The sequence below is a fragment of the Alternaria arbusti genome (assembly GCF_024043155.1).
Source record: "Alternaria arbusti strain BMP 1465 chromosome Unknown scaffold_2, whole genome shotgun sequence".
In the NCBI taxonomy this organism is placed as follows: domain Eukaryota; kingdom Fungi; phylum Ascomycota; class Dothideomycetes; order Pleosporales; family Pleosporaceae; genus Alternaria; species Alternaria arbusti.
This window is the reverse complement of record NW_026249942.1, coordinates 1,822,925-1,840,373: the sequence shown is the minus strand read 5'-3', so window position 1 is coordinate 1,840,373 and position 17,449 is coordinate 1,822,925. Positions and strand designations below refer to the sequence as shown.

At 52.0% G+C, this 17,449-nt stretch overlaps 7 protein-coding genes across 7 annotated transcripts; 1 reads left to right on the top strand and 6 right to left on the bottom strand.

Moving 5' to 3' along the window:
* Positions 1-434: 434 nt before the first annotated feature.
* On the bottom strand, positions 435-971 carry J4E86_002210 (uncharacterized protein; the record flags this gene model as incomplete). The annotated part of the gene is made up of 2 exons (XM_051442771.1): positions 435-610; positions 641-971. The coding sequence occupies 2 exons, from the start codon at positions 969-971 to the stop codon at positions 435-437; spliced, it is 507 nt and encodes a 168-aa protein (XP_051306359.1).
* A 1,611-nt stretch (positions 972-2,582) lies between these two features.
* On the top strand, positions 2,583-3,610 carry J4E86_002209 (uncharacterized protein; the record flags this gene model as incomplete). The annotated part of the gene is made up of 2 exons (XM_051442770.1): positions 2,583-3,284; positions 3,338-3,610. The coding sequence occupies 2 exons, from the start codon at positions 2,583-2,585 to the stop codon at positions 3,608-3,610; spliced, it is 975 nt and encodes a 324-aa protein (XP_051306358.1).
* Positions 3,611-3,655: 45 nt separating this feature from the next.
* Positions 3,656-8,575, bottom strand: J4E86_002208 (uncharacterized protein; the record flags this gene model as incomplete). The annotated part of the gene is made up of 1 exon (XM_051442769.1): positions 3,656-8,575. The coding sequence occupies one exon, from the start codon at positions 8,573-8,575 to the stop codon at positions 3,656-3,658; it is 4,920 nt and encodes a 1,639-aa protein (XP_051306357.1).
* An 866-nt stretch (positions 8,576-9,441) lies between these two features.
* J4E86_002207 (uncharacterized protein) lies at positions 9,442-10,344 on the bottom strand (the record flags this gene model as incomplete). The annotated part of the gene is made up of 1 exon (XM_051442768.1): positions 9,442-10,344. One exon carries the CDS (start codon positions 10,342-10,344, stop codon positions 9,442-9,444), a length of 903 nt encoding a protein of 300 aa, XP_051306356.1.
* Positions 10,345-12,733: 2,389 nt separating this feature from the next.
* Positions 12,734-13,449, bottom strand: CRP63 (60S ribosomal protein L32; the record flags this gene model as incomplete). The annotated part of the gene is made up of 6 exons (XM_051442767.1): positions 12,734-12,842; positions 12,895-12,943; positions 12,997-13,069; positions 13,175-13,257; positions 13,310-13,351; positions 13,410-13,449. 6 exons carry the CDS (start codon positions 13,447-13,449, stop codon positions 12,734-12,736), a joined length of 396 nt encoding a protein of 131 aa, XP_051306355.1.
* A 620-nt stretch (positions 13,450-14,069) lies between these two features.
* On the bottom strand, positions 14,070-14,792 carry J4E86_002205 (uncharacterized protein; the record flags this gene model as incomplete). The annotated part of the gene is made up of 2 exons (XM_051442766.1): positions 14,070-14,517; positions 14,578-14,792. 2 exons carry the CDS (start codon positions 14,790-14,792, stop codon positions 14,070-14,072), a joined length of 663 nt encoding a protein of 220 aa, XP_051306354.1.
* A 58-nt stretch (positions 14,793-14,850) lies between these two features.
* Positions 14,851-17,387, bottom strand: J4E86_002204 (uncharacterized protein; the record flags this gene model as incomplete). The annotated part of the gene is made up of 4 exons (XM_051442765.1): positions 14,851-16,037; positions 16,086-16,108; positions 16,732-16,852; positions 17,288-17,387. 4 exons carry the CDS (start codon positions 17,385-17,387, stop codon positions 14,851-14,853), a joined length of 1,431 nt encoding a protein of 476 aa, XP_051306353.1.
* Positions 17,388-17,449: the final 62 nt, after the last annotated feature.

Genomic DNA, 17,449 nt, shown 5'->3' with positions numbered 1-17,449 from the left:
CCAGCAATTAAACGCTCTGACTATCTTCATTACATTCCGAAAACTCAATAACCTCCGCGCATGCCTTCTATGAGGGGCGCGACACGTCTGCTACATTCACATCACGAGCCAGCAATCCTCATCCCTTAATGCGAGCGCGATCACTCGTCTGTACATCTTTCAACAGTCAAATGCGCGTAAGAAACCCATTACACTATTGAACAGACCGTCTGCCAAGACGATTGGTACTATGTTGTCACATCTAGCGTTTCTAGTCTAGCTCTATTGCCCCATTCCAAGGTCATTACAAAGGACATTGCATTCCAAGGTTCACTCCGTCACCCCATCTGCATGATACAGCACTATCGAAGAGGCCGGGAGCCCGGGCAGGAGTTGACCAGATATCATTAAGCCGTTATTGCCGACGTAATTGCCCCTATAGATGACAATCTTCCTCAGTTTCGGCGAAACCGGCTGCGCAGACGCGAAAACAAACCGCTTCCGCGATTGATTTCACCCTCGGCGTGCAATGCCTCCTCTTGCATAGAGTCGATGAAGTCGCCATCTTCGGCCTCCTGCGCCTCACTCTGGAGCCGTGAAACAGGCTCACGTGCGCGAGCTTGACACATCTCTGCACGGCATTGCGGGCATGCGTTCGCACCGTTCATAGCTGACTCATTGACCCAGCTGTCTAGACAGACTTGATGGAAGTAGTGAGCACACTTCGTAATCACTGGTCGTTCTTCGTTCTTGTTGTCTTCGTGGACATCGACCATACATACGGCGCATGCGACACCCTCAGGAACGCTCTGCACTGGTTTGCAGAAATCCTCGATCAGAATACGCTCGCCAGTCGGTTGAAGATCGTCATCCATGTCCGAATTGACATCATCGTCAGAATCTCCTAGGTATGTGAAGGGAAGTTCTATGGTGCTGTGCAACATCCCATCCTTGTAACCCCGACTTGCTTCGACAAACTCGCGGAAGCTCATGTTCGAGCGGCACGTAGGTATGTGCGCTTGGCTCATAGCACTTAACACTTGTACTGTCGCGGGCTCAAGGAAAGCTGAAACGATCCAAAAGGCTTCTCGATTAGTTAGTGGAGGCAAGCTAGATACTTCCCTGAAAGCTCGAGGGCCGGAAAGGCGTCGACCTTCTAGCTTTGCTTCGCAGAACGTGGCGAGTTCTCTAAGATGCAACTCGCGGAGTGCGGGACAATCACGACATTCCATTTCCAAGTAGTTCTCCAAGTCTTTGCAGTAACGCTGGATCTGCTCCGGAGTCGGATGCTGTGTTAGGAAAGCCGTCAGAATGATGGCAGTCCTCTCTAGTGTCGCGAAGAACCAGCCGACGTTTTTTGCCGATACCTGGGACACTACTCCTGGTACCACGATAGCTAGGCTAGGAAAGTATCTGTGGAGTTCATCGAGATCGGCGCGGAATTCTTCTGGAAAGAGTGCGAGGCTTGCGTGCCGTAACCAGCTCATTCTGAGTCCGGAGGGGGTGACTGCGTAGAGAAACAAGCGAATCATACTGAATGTTGCGTGAAGGTTGAGTTGGACTTTTTCGAGTGCGTTGATGATAATGAAGAAGGGAATAATAGAGACTTTTATGACTTCAAGGTCATGAGTGCAGGTGAACGTAGAAAGCGTTCGTTAAGAACTCGCTGATCGAAGGTTAGCGAAGTCGCCGGACCGTACAGTAGTGAAACGCCGCGAAGGAACGAATCTAAGTAGGCACGATACTGCTACCTCAAGGTTGGTGACAAATTGTGGTGAATCAGGTGCGGTGAGAAACTGGCTATCTGGTCGACTCTGGTACAGGCTTTCCTTCAACATTCTACGATGCATCTCTTGACTTGACTACTGCATTGTCCATCCGCAGATATCCAACGGTTTTACCAGCTTGCTTCGCCGGTTACATGCTCTCATCTGGGGTTGCTTGTACGTTGTGCGCCGAAAGATTACGCCCATCTGGTCACTCTTCACGTGCGCCTTATGATACCTTGATCGCAATAGTCGAAGCAAAAGATTTTCCCTTACCTAAATGTTCAGCACATATTATAGATCGCTCTCGCCAGGCGACATACCTAGGTATCCAGCTGAGTTGCGTCTGACGCTAGAATGCATGCACGCTATGGGTATTCGCAGCTTCCCGTCTTCCTACTAGACGAGGCTCCACGGTAAAACGCGGAAGACGGAAGTAATTGCTCACTTCCACGCTGACTTTTCGACGTCGTTCTGAAGCAAAAACCGGGTGTCGGAAAGGACCCCTGGCACGTACCGCGATCAGCGTGTTCCGAAAAGAGTATAGTGTCTGAAACGTTCCGAGACCCGGTAGCATCATCGACTGATGCGATGCGATAGGCGGATGTCCTTGCATCGCCTTCTTGACAACCACATCAAAAAGACGGATAATAAATGCCGTTGCATCATATTCGGACCGCATCGCGTATCAGGCGTCCAATGTGGTAGCACTGCAAGGCAGACACGAGTGGCTGCCTAACGCGGCGCAGTATTCATATGGCAACCCGCCTTAAGATTGCGTCCATCTCACGTTTTCCTTCCGTCATCCATCGCACATCTCTACCCAGAAACTCAATCATGCTGTTCTCGCCAGTGATGCGCAATGCCGTTCTCCAGGCAACCGCCATCTGCACCGTCTCGCTGCTCTACAGCCATTATGCCGAAGAAAACATATTCGCCGAAGTAACGCAGGATGAAACATTCAAGACACTTCTCAACCTTCTCACCAATGGGACATTGTCCAATGCTACCATTCCTGGTTTAACAGACCAGACTGGCCAATTAGCAATCGATGTCAAACCCACGGTTAACACCTCCGACGGTACCTCGTTCTCCCTTGCCCTCCAGTATGGCAACGAGACTAGAACTGGACTCAATGGTACCAGTGGAATCAATGGGACTGCAGGTAGTGAGATATCGGAATCTTTCTATCGGCGAAAGTTGCCAAGAGAAGTGATCATTTCACTAGCGCTCGCTATACTGCAGTATTGGTGGCTCATTGGCCTTGAAAGGATCTTGCCTGCTCGACCGAGATACCGAGACGCCCCAGCGCAGCAAAAGGAGCAAGTCGAAGAGAGCGAAGATAGAGAGGAAGAGGTGGTGAAGAAATGGATCGCACAGGGCAGAGTGCATCGAGCGTCATTGAACTGGCGCAATACTTTCGTCAAATGGGTGCTCGACATGACAGTTGGCATGCTGTCTATATTCACCGTGGAGCATATGCTTCGGCAGCTTCTCAAAATGAAGTCACCAATGTTGATCTTCAAGGGCTTGGGTGAAGTAAGTTCTTATCTTAATTTTTCGGCATGGCAGCCCACTAACGTGCCGACTAGCACCTTATCTTCAACTTCTTGGGCACATTTTTCTCCGTCACTCCGCTTGTTCGCCTTGCTGCATTCATACTCGCTCCAGCCTACAAGCAGATAATCTTCATCGAAGGTATCCAGCTAGTCTGGACGGTCTTCGCCTTGCAATTCTTACGCATAACAGCCTCATGGGCAGTCAAAACGGAGTTTATCCAGACCTTCATGCAGAATATGACCAGAGAGCACGAGGCAAACATGAAGTATCAACAGTATAGAACTATTCGGGACAGAGAGCTGTGAGTCTGTAGACTAGCAAATACTACCATTCAATCGAACTTTCCACCTCTACACTACCGCCAGCTTGGCGTTACGGGAATAATCGTACTCAGTCTCGTCTGCCATGTTTCCATCAAAAACTGTCTTTCCTATCTTCCCCGACTTATCTTCATAGTCCAACCACATGAGCGCTTCCTTCACTAGATCTGATGGCCCGGCAACGGTTGGCACATGCCATTGGTCCGCTCCTTGGCTCACAAAGTTTGCGTGTGCACTGTCCTGTGCCTGGGCGATGATGCGCGCGCAGTCGATGCGTGAAAAAGAGGCTCGAGGTATTGCAGGAAACTTCCCCTTGGGTTCAAAGGCCTTGATAAGAGTTGAAGTCCATGCGTGAGGTGTGTCCGGAAGTGATTTGTCGAATGGTAGGTAAGGAAGCCGGCGGTTCATGTACCAGGCTTCCCAGCCCGTTCTTGACGGCGCTGGCGCTGCTGGCGTTTGAAAGGCTAGTTTTGAAATACCCTTCTTTGGCTTCCTTTTGGGCTTCGCGCTCGAACCTAAAGTCTTGTCACGAGGAACTTTAGGTGTGTTCATTGGTGTCTTTGACGTCCTGGCCGTCAGTCGCTGACTCAACTTTGCAATATACTTAGCGAGCAAAGTCAAGAGCTCTGCACACTTCTTACACAGTCTCTCGCCCAGTTTTGGTTTCGGTACTCGGGGGTGGGGCGTCTCAACGGGTCCTGACCTGACGTGATCCTCATAGGCTTCATCACTCAAGATTTCAGACAAAGGCACGTCTCTGCGCCTTGTTCGCGTCGTCATACTGGATTCATTCTCTGATATGGTGTAATGTTCGCCGGCTGGGAAGAACTCATGGCGATCACTTCTGAATGACGGCTCTTTGGGTACCGAATTGGTCTGCGGTCCAGATGTAGATGCGCCTGTACCAATAGAAACAGCATGATGTGAGTCTGCGGTGTCGTGCCGCAGCGCTGCAGAGCTTCGCTGGAAGGGGATTGGGGGTGCTGGCCTAGGGTTGTCCAGCCAAGCTTCAGCCTTGAGTTCCAATACACTGTCGCTATCTTTGATTGACAGTGAATCGCAGTTCGTAAGTGGCCTCTCAGGGATTGGTTCATGTCTCGACCTTCGCATTTCCAGTAGGAAAGGATTACTAGTCTTTGATGGCGTCAGGCTGTCAGGGCTCTTATGCCGGGTATTGTGTGGTGGTTTAGAGAACTCACCTGCATGAACTTCGCGGCGATCTACCTTCCTATGTTCCGTCCTTAGGAACTCTTCGGCGGTACAAACATCCCATGACTGAGGCCAGCGATCCTTTCGGAAGTTGCGGTCAACGGGCGAAGGAGGTGAAGTCTTTGTCTTTGTGGAAAGTGTGCTGGAGTTGCGAAACGTGCGAGGCTGATAACCCGAGGATTGAGTTTGGCTAGCTAGATTGTCCCACTCGTATCGCCAGTCTTCGTTTTCCTCGCCTTCATGTTCCAGATCTCTTTCATGACCGGCACCGCCCCTCAAGCCGGAGTCTGGGTGGTCATCAGTGCGGAGGGTTGTTTCATTACTGATTCCAGGCCAGATGGTGTTCTCCGAAGATCTCCTAGCTTCTATTGGCGGCTTCGAAGCGTCGTCTTTATACGTAGATGTAGCATTGCTTCTAGCGTAGTCTTCCTCAATGAACATTGCTTGACAATAGTCGCAGTGCTCTCGGTGTTCGTCCAGCTGCATAGCCCAGACTTCGCATTGAGCACCTCTTGTATACTTGTAACTTCTGGAGCGCTTGTCTCTGAACTGAGGATTCAGTCGCTTTGTATGTTGCCATTCAAAGCGGCTGATGCTATCCTCGTGCCGTTGAACGAACTTGACAGGGAACATAAGACGGCCCAGTCTTATGCTCAAAGGACTTTTTGCCGTAATGATCGCCTCGTTTGAACTTAAGCTAGGAGTATTTGGTGCCAGCGTACCATAGGATTTCGGAGTGATAGGTGGGACACCTGGTGCAGCAGGCAACTTGGGATTTTGTAGCGGGAACTCTCGGTTGCCGTGTGCATCATGGTTCCAGTACTCAGAATGACTACCACCGCCACGAACGGATAACAAACATGGTTGTTTTACCTCTTTCATCTCAGAGAAGCTCTCACTGTCAATTACAGGATGTACCTGAAACATACAGAACTTCGGCGAGCTGGTTCTAAGCTCGTCTTTGACTGCGTCGTTGAGCGAATTAACCAAATCGCCAACATCTTGGTAGTAGTCTTGCTCTTCTTCGCTCGATGCGGTTCTGACCGAGGTACTGGTAGACGACTTGGATGTTTTTAGATCGATATCAAGCTTCGTTAGTAGCTTCCCGAGAACGTCCATATCTTCCTCATGCACCTCCCATGTAGCTATCTCTGTTTCGCGATCCAAGTGACAATCACTCGGAACATCGCATATGCTGATAGTGACACGCTCATCGCTGACGTTCTCGGGCAACTCTATACCCATCTCTTCACGGATCTTCATGATCTCTAAGACGCGCGCGATATATGGATCGTCGGCGAGCGATTGTTCCCCGTCATCGATTTCAAGGATGCGACAGATTTCAGGCAGTGTCGACCTGTGAGGAAACTGGTATAGGTGCGGAGAGGCACCAGCAAAGACTATGGTGGATTGTCTCGGATAGAAGTCGAAAGATTTCGCTGCGATAATGGCACACGTACGGGAAGGGTCGGAGAGGAATGCTCGTGGAGTCGTTTCCTTCGTAGATGTCGCTGGTGATGATGGGTCTTCGTTACCACCTCGCATCGTTCCTAGGCTTGACGATTCCATACGGATTTCGTCAGTCAAAACCACGTCTTCTTTATCGTCCGTGCATACCGTACGAGATGTAGTACTCTCGATTAAAACCATCAAGCGGGTCTTGAGAACCTCCAGGTCTTCAGCGATCGCGTTCTTTTCTACCAGTACGGCCTCAACCCGCTCTTCCATCTCCACCTGTACATCCATCTGCCAACGTAGGTCCTGCATGAGACTGTGATTTAGTTCTTTGAAGTTCTCGAGTTCTCGTTCGAGAAAGCAGTTGCGTGTTTGTAGTACATTGGCCAGAGTCATCCAAAAGTCCCCACGTTGAGAGGCTGGAGGGCCCACACATAATGTCGCGGCCTCTTGCATGAGCGGCTCAAACATGCTGCTAGGATCGTTCGCTGCGCTCTCGTTCTGGAATGACGGGTCGGTTTCGTAACCACTTCCGCCGCGAATTTGTGCGCCGGCTACTTCTCTTGTGCGATTTGTGAGAAAGAGGTTGTTGTCGTTGACCATATACATCTCACCTTCATCTCCGTCAAAGTTCCAGTCCCCACCCGTTAGGATATCCCAGCTTAATCCCATGGTCTCCCACCAGCTTGCGATCGCGTGTTTGAACACCTGCTTTGATTGTATCTTGTGGATCGCAACTTCTTGCCAGTGTCCGTTTCCACAAGCCTTTTGCTTCCAGGCTTCTCGTTTCACGAAATCTTCTGTTGCTCCTGTTGGGAAATAGTAGATTGTCGCGGCGCTGTGGAAAACAAGCTCGGGCTTTTTGGTTCCGGGAATGACGAGACCTGGAGGTAGATATACGAGAATGTAGTGGACGGTGGAATCGCCGACCCGAGTTGCGGCTCGCTGGCAGAGTAAGTGTGGTGAGGCTAGGATGAGAGTAGGGACACTGCTGGTATCGATATGCTCGCGACTGCCATCGTGATCAACCTCCTCTTCTCCACTTCCACCACGCAGACTCGGTTCATCCTCTTCCTCCTCTTGGCGGTCTTTCGATCGAGAAACAATGTCGCGGTGCGCCGTCTCCATAAGCGCATGCACCTGCTCTTTCAAGAGCTTAACCTGCTGTCGCAATTCCCGGATGATCTCTTTATCGCGACCACTACTCTGGTTTCCATTCATACCCTCCTGTTGCGACGAAGCGTCCATTTGATCCCAATTCGTGTACCCACCATAATCATACACGAATTCTTCGTCCTCGTCTCTCCCACCCATTCCGCCTCTTAATGTTGCATTCATGTCTCCACTATCAATTTCATATCCACGCTCACCGCACGTACAATATGGCTCGTCGTCGTCGTCGTCGTCATCGTCATACTCCTCTTGCGTCTCGTAGATAGTACTGAGTATGTCTCCAAAGATCATCTCCTGTTCATGCAACATTTCAACTAGCAAGTCGTGCCATTGATCTTGCGCATCGCATCGGCTTGTCAAGGCTCTCATTCCAGCCTCGTTTCTTTCCATACGATCCTGGAGTCGGAGGATAGCCATTTCCGTTTCGATCTGTCGCAACGTATCTGGACAAGCTTGCTGTGAACGTCTTCCTTCTGGGCTAGGCGCATTGCTGCGCTCGAAGTGGCGTGACGGACCAGAAGCGTTCGTCTCAGTCATCGACTCATGCGGAAGCTTGGTATCCACTCGTGGCCGACCAACAGGTGCCCGATCGCTCCTTGCATGATTTGTATACCCTTCATTGTGACCTTCCTGCCACAACCTCGCCATGTCTTCCCAGTCCCCCTCAAAGTAGACCCTAGACGATTCGTTGCCGTCAGTCACGCCCACAGCGTCCAAGACTGCTTGCAGAATGGCATCTAGGCCCTGTAAATCCTCATGTAGATGTTCAAGACGGCTTTCCATTTCCGTTATCACCTCGCGCTCGGCATCGTCTCGACCGTCTAGGCAGTCCTTCAGCGTCGTGTTATTCTCTCCCAACATCGCGTTCTCCTCTCTCAACAACCTGATCTCTTGATCGGCCAAGCCGAGCTCTCCTTCGAGCACCTCTATCTGGGAAAATGCGAGGGCGAGATCGTGGCTTAGGTGTCGGATTTCTGCTTCGACAATACGTGTATGAGCAAAAGAGTGCAAGCGTTGGTCTGCAGCGACATATTGCTCGTGATCGTTATCAGCGTGCCTAAGACGGTCTCGGCGGTGTTCACCCGCACCTGATCTTCCTGATGATCGCGGCATCTTCGTACAGAAGAATTCCGGCAGTAGTCGTATAAGTGTAGGAGGCTTGCTTGGTTGTAGAAGGACCTGGATTCAGCAGATGATGATAAGTGGGAATGCTGATATAGCAGTTGTCAAGAGGTCGAAATCAATATCGTGACAGGAGAAGAGTATAAGAACAAATTGCTGAAACCGCGTACTTTATGTAAAGAACCAAGACCTGAATGCGTGACACTTGCTTCGATGAAGGGGTTCTGCGTGAAGCGACTCGCAGTATTGAAGCGTCGTCGCCGTGACGGAAAAGCTAAATTTGATGCTCGTATACTAAAAGAAGAGGCGAAGGTGAATGCGCTCAGCACACAGCACGCGCAAAGATTATCATACCGTTCTACACGTAGGAACCAACAGCTAACAAGGGGTATACAACAGCTGCGAATGTCTAATGACGTGGATGAAAGGCGCAAACAGCATTGCGAACGCATGAGAAGATGATACATTCGCCACGTTGTACCTACAAAACAATGTCTATGAAGCTTGACAACAGAGCCGCGAAGGGCTTAAACCATATCTGGGTATACCGTGCATGATGCCCTTGTAGTAATGCGCCGTACAGAAGAAGAAGTGAAGCGCCAAAAGTCTAAAACGAAACCTAAACTGAACTCCACTCGGCCTTCAGCCGTACAAGGACCGATAATCGCTAATGAACTAAACACGTTGAACCTCAGGCCGTGAAAAGGAAATCATGACTCTAGAAAGATTACAAGATTGTAAAGGGGAGTCGTAGCACCGTGAAGTCGGTACCACCACGTGTTGAATGCCAAGCTCCATGTCGCAAAATAGCCGGGCGCCATCATGTCGCTGTGCCGAATGCCCAATGTAAAACACTTTTAGTTACCAACCCGTTCGGAAAGACGACCGCGCTCAATCTGCTCCACGCGACCTTTGGAGTCGGTGCGCTTCATGCGAGATCGAGCTAACGCAGCTGCGGCTTCCTCGTGTTCTCTAGCCAAACGTCTGAGGGCGATTTTGGCTTCTTCAAGAGGTATGCTGTCGCTGCGCTTGGGGCTGCTCTGTCTTGAAGGGCGTTGGCTAGTCGGGTTTGATGTAGGAGTCGGAGGCTGGTAGCGGAAGCTGTTGGCCCTTGTGCTGGCAACGCTGAAGCCGTTCTTGGTGCTACCAGGACGGCTAGTGCGATACTCAGTGCTTACTGACTCTTGGCTGCGGTTGTCGGCATCGCGGGCAGGAGAGTTCTTTCGGGACCGAACGTAGTTGGGATCGTCGCGCTTGATCATGTGACGGAATTGCTGTGTTTGCTGATCGAAGACCCAACGTTGATAGCCTGCAGCACCATTTGCGTTCCCAGGAATGAAGGTGTCGTGTTCGTCCCAGCACTTGACCCAAGCCACGTCGTCGACCCGGAAGAAGCCTGCTTGTACTTCTTTACCTTTGTCGTTCTTGATCATGACAGTCTTCTTGCGCTTGTTGAACTCGGGTTCCAAGAAATAACGACCGATAGCATGTGAGTATTTCAGAGGAACGGGACGGTCCAGGGAGATGTACACTCTGCCGGTTGATGACTTGATGTATGAACTGGGGTGGCCTTCTGGCTTGGAATCGTCCTTGAGAGTTGCGATCAGGAACCAGCCTCGTCCGGGGATACTCTCGTACTGGCCGGGTACTGGGCTGGTCCACTCTTCAACGACCTTGGATGACTGCTCTGCCTTGTTCGACTTGAACCACTTGTGGGGCGCAAAGGCCTTTTGAGTGGCTATGAAGAGGTTGGGCGCCATGTCGATGGTTTTCGAACAACGTTTGATAAAACTCTTCCGGTCACTGTCGGTGATGTCCTCCGGGGACAGTCGGCAGTGGTGGTGGGTCTGAGATTCCGGGGGTGGCAAGTACTCCGGAAAGTTCTTGAAGCAAAGTCTGCCGTCGGGTAAAGCACGTGGTCGTGATCGTCAGTGGCAACGTTGGATGCTGCGATATTCCGCTTGAACAGAGGCGAGTTGGTAGACGAGGTATGTAAATCCGTCACTTCAGGAGTGTGTTGTGAAAGTGACTAGCCGAAGACCGCCGGTCACTGCGTGCAGGTGCACGACTGTGTCGCTATGAGGAGCGAGGCAAGCCTTCGACGAGCGTGGTTCACTGAGTGCGCGTGAAAGGAGGAATCTCGAAACAAAGACGCTGGGGTGTCGAAATATTTAAAAGACGGGAGCTAATTTAGTGCTGGGTCTGAAAATCTTTCCCAGGCTGACGGAAGGAAATTGGGATGCGCTTCGACCTACCGTGGGTACAAGTGTGGACCATGTACCGGGGAGCAATAGTCAGACATCTAAGGCCAATGCCAACGTGAGCACCGAGTCCTCGCACGCCGCCCCCGAGCGTATCGGACCCTCAGTAAAACGGGCCTCATCAGAAATTCGTCATGACACACTGCCTCAATCAGCTCTTCTCAGCGGTACACGTTCCCGGTTCTTTCCTGTCGCGCGCCCACGGATCCGCTGATTGTCGTGGTGGCATGCCAGGCTCCGCATTCGTGCCTCCCTCGCAGCAACCCACATGCGTTGATAGAGTGCTGCCCTGGGCCAATCACCTGGGGTGCCAGCCACGCGTGGACAGATAATGCCAGATAACGCGACGCAGCCAGGTCGATTGTCCAGCAGTCGCCTGGGAGTGTGAAATTGCAAGGGCAGGCACAGACTGAGGGCCGCTTCAGAGCGGTGTGATGCTGGGTTGAGGTGTGCGGATGCGAAAGGGACTGAGTGGACCGACAGGCGTTGCTAGATCGTGCGCGGAACTTCCGTAAGCGCAGCCGGTAGCGAGGCGCTCAACATGTCCGCCGTCGATGGAACCAGCACCAGCACCAGGAACCATGACAAAACAACGGACTCGGAGCCCCGGGTCGCCTGAAGCAACAAAGAGCTCTCTTCTAAGCAGCTTGCATGTTTCGACAATCTGATGCGTGCGTCAAAGCGGAGTAAGCGCCAGCCTGCGCAATTCAACCTTCCTCAGATCGCCTTCCCCGTACTTGCAACATTCGCTCCGATTCTCCAACTTCGTGAAACATTCCATCTCCACACCCATGCCAGACAAGCAAATAGACAGCCAACACCCTGCCTACAACGCCCTGTGCCACGCGACAAATACCGGCCTTCCTTTGAGCCCACGCGGCGCCTCACTTGCTCCTACGCGGCTGCACCCAGCGTACGTGCGACGGCGCCAAGAAGCAACCATGGCTCTTGCGCTGCCCCTTTGTGACTCGTACGGCTGGTAATACGGCTTTACTATCAGATTCCTTATCAATGTGCGTCGAGTTCACTCATCAATCTGATGGCGGTGAGTAGGTTGAGGAGTGGACATGGCTTGCGGCTGCGTATCTTCCGAGCAGGCGACGCGCTGAGTTGGTGTGCGCATGCGGAAACGTGCCCGTCAGCGATGTTGATGCTTAGGCAGCTTAAGCAATTGACTAAAATAGCCGGTAGTACTTCATCCGACAGGCATTTGCATAGTGCTAGCATGCAGGTTCGATGTTGCTTGTCGATGACATGAAAGCGAAATCGACATCAAGGTATGCTCGTCGTTGGTCAAAGGCTTCTGCGATAAAAGTCTAGCTGAAAATTGCAACCCATTCCAACATCGTGGATGCAGTATCATTAGCTCAAAGGAGAACAGCTCGCAAGAGTGAGCAACAACCGGCGCGGCATATTTTACCGCAAGCTCTAGTCGTCATCTCGATAGCCATGACCTGATCTGTGGCATGTGAAGAAGATCAGCCTGATTGATGCGCATTCGATGCTTGGCGCAGAGTACACGCAGCACCCAAGGCACTCTACGGACGATACCGCAACACACACGTTTGTTCTGCGCGGCCGGCAGTTTGGGTTGCGAAATCAAAGCGGCTCTGCAGTTAGTCTAAGATCAAAAAGCATCACATCCTACGTCATCGAGGAGATCCTGATTTGGCTCGTTTTTTCATTGCATTCCTACTGCTCCTGTCCCTTGATATCTTTGGTCATTCCGCAGTAACATGTCGCAATGCTTTTTGAAGTGCATGCCTCTCCCCATACCGTATCGAAGGGTACCGTGAGCCGAAGAGGATGGAAAGCCTTCCCATTGAGATCGTAACTAATCAGAGAGACGCCTTGTATGCCCCGCCCCAAAGTGAAAATCCGCACCCATCTACGACTCGGTCTTGACGCGGGCCTTGCCGTTGGTAACCTTGACACCGATCTGCTTCGCCCTGGCGATGATTTCGATGCGCTTTCGTGCTGATACAGCGTGGGCGATCCTGAAGGATTCATTAGTATGTGGGATGGTGGAACGGAAGCTGGCGAACGTACTCTGCGGCGAAGGTCTGGTTGTGCATGAGGAGGAGGTCAACATCGGCGACTGCGTCCGTTAGCGGAATCCTGGAGTGGTGTCGTACTCGATAGGTAGCATACCGTTGTTGACGACGAAGGCCTTGTGGCCGCTGGGCATCATGTGGCGGGTCTTCCTGTTGGAGCCGTATCCGATCTGTGAGGCGTTCCGTCAGCCCTGGTCCATCAAGCATTCCGTATCCGCTCAGTGTCCTCTCGATGACAAGATTCTTCCTCCGTCCGGGTAGTTGGTAGTCCGTACCTTGGGCATAGCAGCCTGGCCCTTGAACCGCCTGCGGACGCGGTTGTCGATACCCTTAGGCTTGCGCCATGAGGGGTCGACGCCTGTCCAGTGTCAGATGCCAATTCCTTCACTCCCAGCTCCGGTGTCTCTTACACATAAAGCGGTCCGACTGGTGGCGGTTGAAGCGCTTGCGGTCTGTAAACGGATACGTCAGTCGCGAGTTTTCGAGGTCATGGAGGCAGATTCGGCGTACGCTTCTTGACGATCGGGACATGCTTCTTAGCGGCGACCATCTGCGATATCGTCAGTACAGTAACAGCAGTCCGCCTCGGTATACGCACTTTGACTGCTGTGTGGTTAGTTGTCGATGTGGTGTCGTCAAAAGTTGGCGTTGATGGATTTTGCGAAGGCGCCGCAGCTCAGTGGACACGCTAGTGGCACCTCGCTTACGCTGGCCCTAGCCACACCAAGAGCGCAGCGACCACCACCAACCTTCCTCGCCGAACAACAACGGACGCGACAAACAGTGGTTATGTACAGTGTCCGCGGCAGCAATGCAAATGTCTTTGGACTCGACTGCACGACCTGCGCGCATCTTATACTTAGCGGCATCTTGTTTCTTCGCCTGCCCTGCGTTGCTGTCGACGGTCACTTGTTCCAATGTGTAATCACCCAGCACAAACGAAACAAAATAGATGGCGCACGGTGATGTATCATGCTGAGCTAGTCTATTTACTAGAAGATGCTCAAAGTGCTGTAAATCTGGCCATGGTATGGAATGCTCCCGTGAATCTCGTAACATGCATCAAGTAAACCCGCCTTCTGATGAGCAAAACGCCGGCAGCTGCTATAGCAGCAAAGCATGTCCTCTACCATAACTCCCCGCTAGTTTCATAGACCGTCTTGACCCAGATCAATAGTAGTCTTCGTCCATCGGCTGCTCTCCCGTGTCACCCCGCTTCTCCTTCTTGACGAACTCGACAAAGTCGTCAATGACAGACGGCCATGAAGACTCCTCGTTCCAGAAGCCCATGGTCTCATCTTCCAGCGAGAGCTGCGCGAACTTGAGTGTCTCGTTCCACATGTCCTTGTTGACGCTCTTCTTCCACGACGTATTGAGGAACTCAGTCCACCAAGTAAGCCACGGAGTGTTGGGACTTGACCACTGAACAGCAGACAAGGGCGAACTGAAGAGCAACTCCCAGTACACGGTGGCCATCTCGAGTGGAACAGCCCTCTGGTCCGCAGTCTTGGCGATGGTGAATGTGTACTTGTACACCCGGGTGAAGACGTCTTTGTTGCCCGAGAGCTCGCTCTTGAGAATCCTGAGATACGACTTCTGCTTGTCGATGGTATCACAGCTGCATTTGCATTAGGTTCTAAACGACCTCGAAGACAACCTGAAAAATAGTGGCACTTACTGGCGCTCCAACCAACCCTTGACGAAGCCATCGCGGCTCATCTCGCCCATGGTAGGGGCCTGGACGATTTCAAGAGCCGCCAACGCATCTAGGCCCTCGGCATTGACGCCAGTATCATCGAAATACTGCATCGTGCCTTCTACTCCGACGACGTCTTTGTCTGGTGCACCAGCCTCTTGGTACCGATCGAACAGCTTGTTGAGATTGGTCTTCATCGCAGATGAGCCTTGGGAACCGCCGCTGTTGCTGCTGCTGTAGTAACTACGTGATTTGTCAGTCTTTGTCAATGTATTTGATGAGTTGCCAGTTGGCAGTTGCAACGAAAAGCTCGTCGTGAGTGACTTGTAATCCAGGCATATCGTAAAGGTACACGTGATACTGATAATTCTTCAGTGATATGGGAGAATTGAGCTGCACAAACAGTTTCGCAGTAACGAACAGATGCACTGTGTCGATAGGTGACGACGTGGCATCGCTCAGCACGGGCACTTCATCAGACCCTGTCACCAATTTTATTCTTTCGATGATGATGCGGCAGAATTTGGTCCTGCCATCACGTCCCAGACCATGGAAGAAGGCCAGACGCGCCAACTTCCATTTTTCGAAAGCGGGAGCTGGGATCGTTTTGTGGTTGATCAACGGGAGGAGGCTGAAGAGCTTGGCGAACACACTCCGATTCGCAAGTGATAGTGATTGGATAAACGTGTTGTAGTTTACGCCTACGGTTATGGGCAAATGCTCAATGGCCTGTGCGATTCTCGGCCATATTTGGGTGATCCCGATGGACTCGAACCAAAGAGTCTCTTGTTTGCAGGAGTCCACATAGGAAGCATAGTCCATGGGAGCCATACATTTCAAGTAATGGCTCTCGAGAGCCCAGAGCGCAGCTTGTCCTGGGGTGTCTGAAGCTTGGGGACTGCGTCTTCCTGAGATGTCATGCTCGTTGTAGTCGTTGCTGTAGCCCCCAGAGCCGACGTAGTTGCCAGAACCACCGCGCAACGACACAGTCGGCTCTGAACCTAGGTGATGATCAGAGACGGAGGTGTGAAGTGAAGGCACTGTGGTAGTGTGCAAGAGCGCCAGCAGCTCCTCGAGTATAGTTTCCGGCAAGCATGTACTTGGAAGGGGAGTTGTGATACTGCGCGGATGTTGTATAATGACCGAGTCTGTTCCCAGACTGCCGTATCGGATATGACGGGCTAGCGCGAACTGACTTTCTGGTGCGTTGGTAACGTTGGTAAGACTGAGACTGCTATGTAGCACGCGGCTTAGGTGTTCCGCTTGGACTCGATGTTGCTCCGTCTGTAAACAGTCCAAACCCTCAACCAGGTGTGGTACGGCAAGCGGTCGGAAAGCTCCCTGAACTGTGTAGGTCTCGATACTGGACTTGGTGGAATCGGAGGAAGCAGCGGTCTTGCCAGAAAAGAGGCGTTCGTCGTCGGCGGTGTTGATTGTGCTGACTGCGTGTACTTGGGCGGGTTGGACGTCCCTCAGATGAGAAGTTCGACTTGAAAGGCTCAAAGTCCGAGAGCTAGAGCATGAGCTGATGGAACTGATGCGTTCTCGTCTATTACGCCCGGCTAGCTGCCTAGCCCTGTCTTGTGAGGAACCGAACATGACGGCTGGATGTAGCGCACGACTGAGCTGAACTGACGAGTGGATGTGGCGTGTGTTTGGACGACTGCACCGAGGGAGGCTTATCGAGGGCTTTGTTGTGGGTGAGGAAATGCCGCAGGAGAAAGCGTGCTATTGTGCCAGCGCTTCGGACGGGACGGAGTAAGACCACTTTCGACTGTAGATGCAGGAGCTTTACAATGGCGTTGTGTTCTTGGAAGTCACAGCTGCATGTGCCCGCAGACCGCAGCTGCTTTGAACTCGATCTGTCACCATGACTCGCAGCTTCTTGCGCGACCCGAGCCCTCCTGCTTCTTTGTCTGTGGTATGGTACTACCTCAGTCCCAAGAGGTATTGTGTTGTCCCTTCCCAGATGTGTGTCCGCAAGTATGTTCGTCCTGTGTCCAGGTGCTGGTCGGTTGGTTGATCGGTCGGTCGATACGTCGATTCGTCTGGATGGCGCGACGCGTCCGTAGATATAACAAGCATGCAAAAAATGTGTACTGTATATATGAACAACAAAGGAAAAGCTGTACTTACGCGTTCACGGCGTTCTGTGCATCCCAGCCATGGCTTTTGAGTGCCCTGACCGCGGTGGACTTGTCAAGTTGAGTAAAGCTGATAAACTGCTGGATTGCAGCTTTCTGCTGAGCAGTGTAGACTGTAGGCATATTGTATTAGCGCCTTGTATCGAACTCCAGCTATTGATTGCGAGCTCGATGTGAGGAAGCGGCGGGGTGGAGGGGTGGAGGGCGGGCGCAAGTCGGTGCGCAGAATTTGGTGATAGGGAATGATTGCAGTGTTGAGAGACAAAGAATCGCGCAAAGTGAATTCACAGATTGGGTGCGCGTTTTGGTCGCCGAACCGTGGTGGACAATAGACAGAGTTGGCGATACTTGGGCGAGCTGTGACGCACCGACGAGGCAGCAATTGTAGGGCCGACCCCGCCGAGTCGACTCAACCCTTGCTCGTGCACCCAAGCCCCGGAATTAAGGCCGCGGCGACAAGCTAGCCTTGCATCTTGCAAGCTTGACATGCATCGCCGCCAAACCAATGACGGATAATCATGAATGGAAGGAGGAAACCGTCGACTTACCTTCGGGGGCTGCCTTTGCTCCTTTCTTGGGAGCCTTGGTTTTCTTTTCTGGACGGTCCATAGCGGCGGCGTTGTCTGTGTTTTTGCGCTTGGGCGGCATGGAGGATGCGGAGTCGTCTTCTTGGGTACCGTCGAGGGAGTCGCGTGGACGTTGAGGCGATC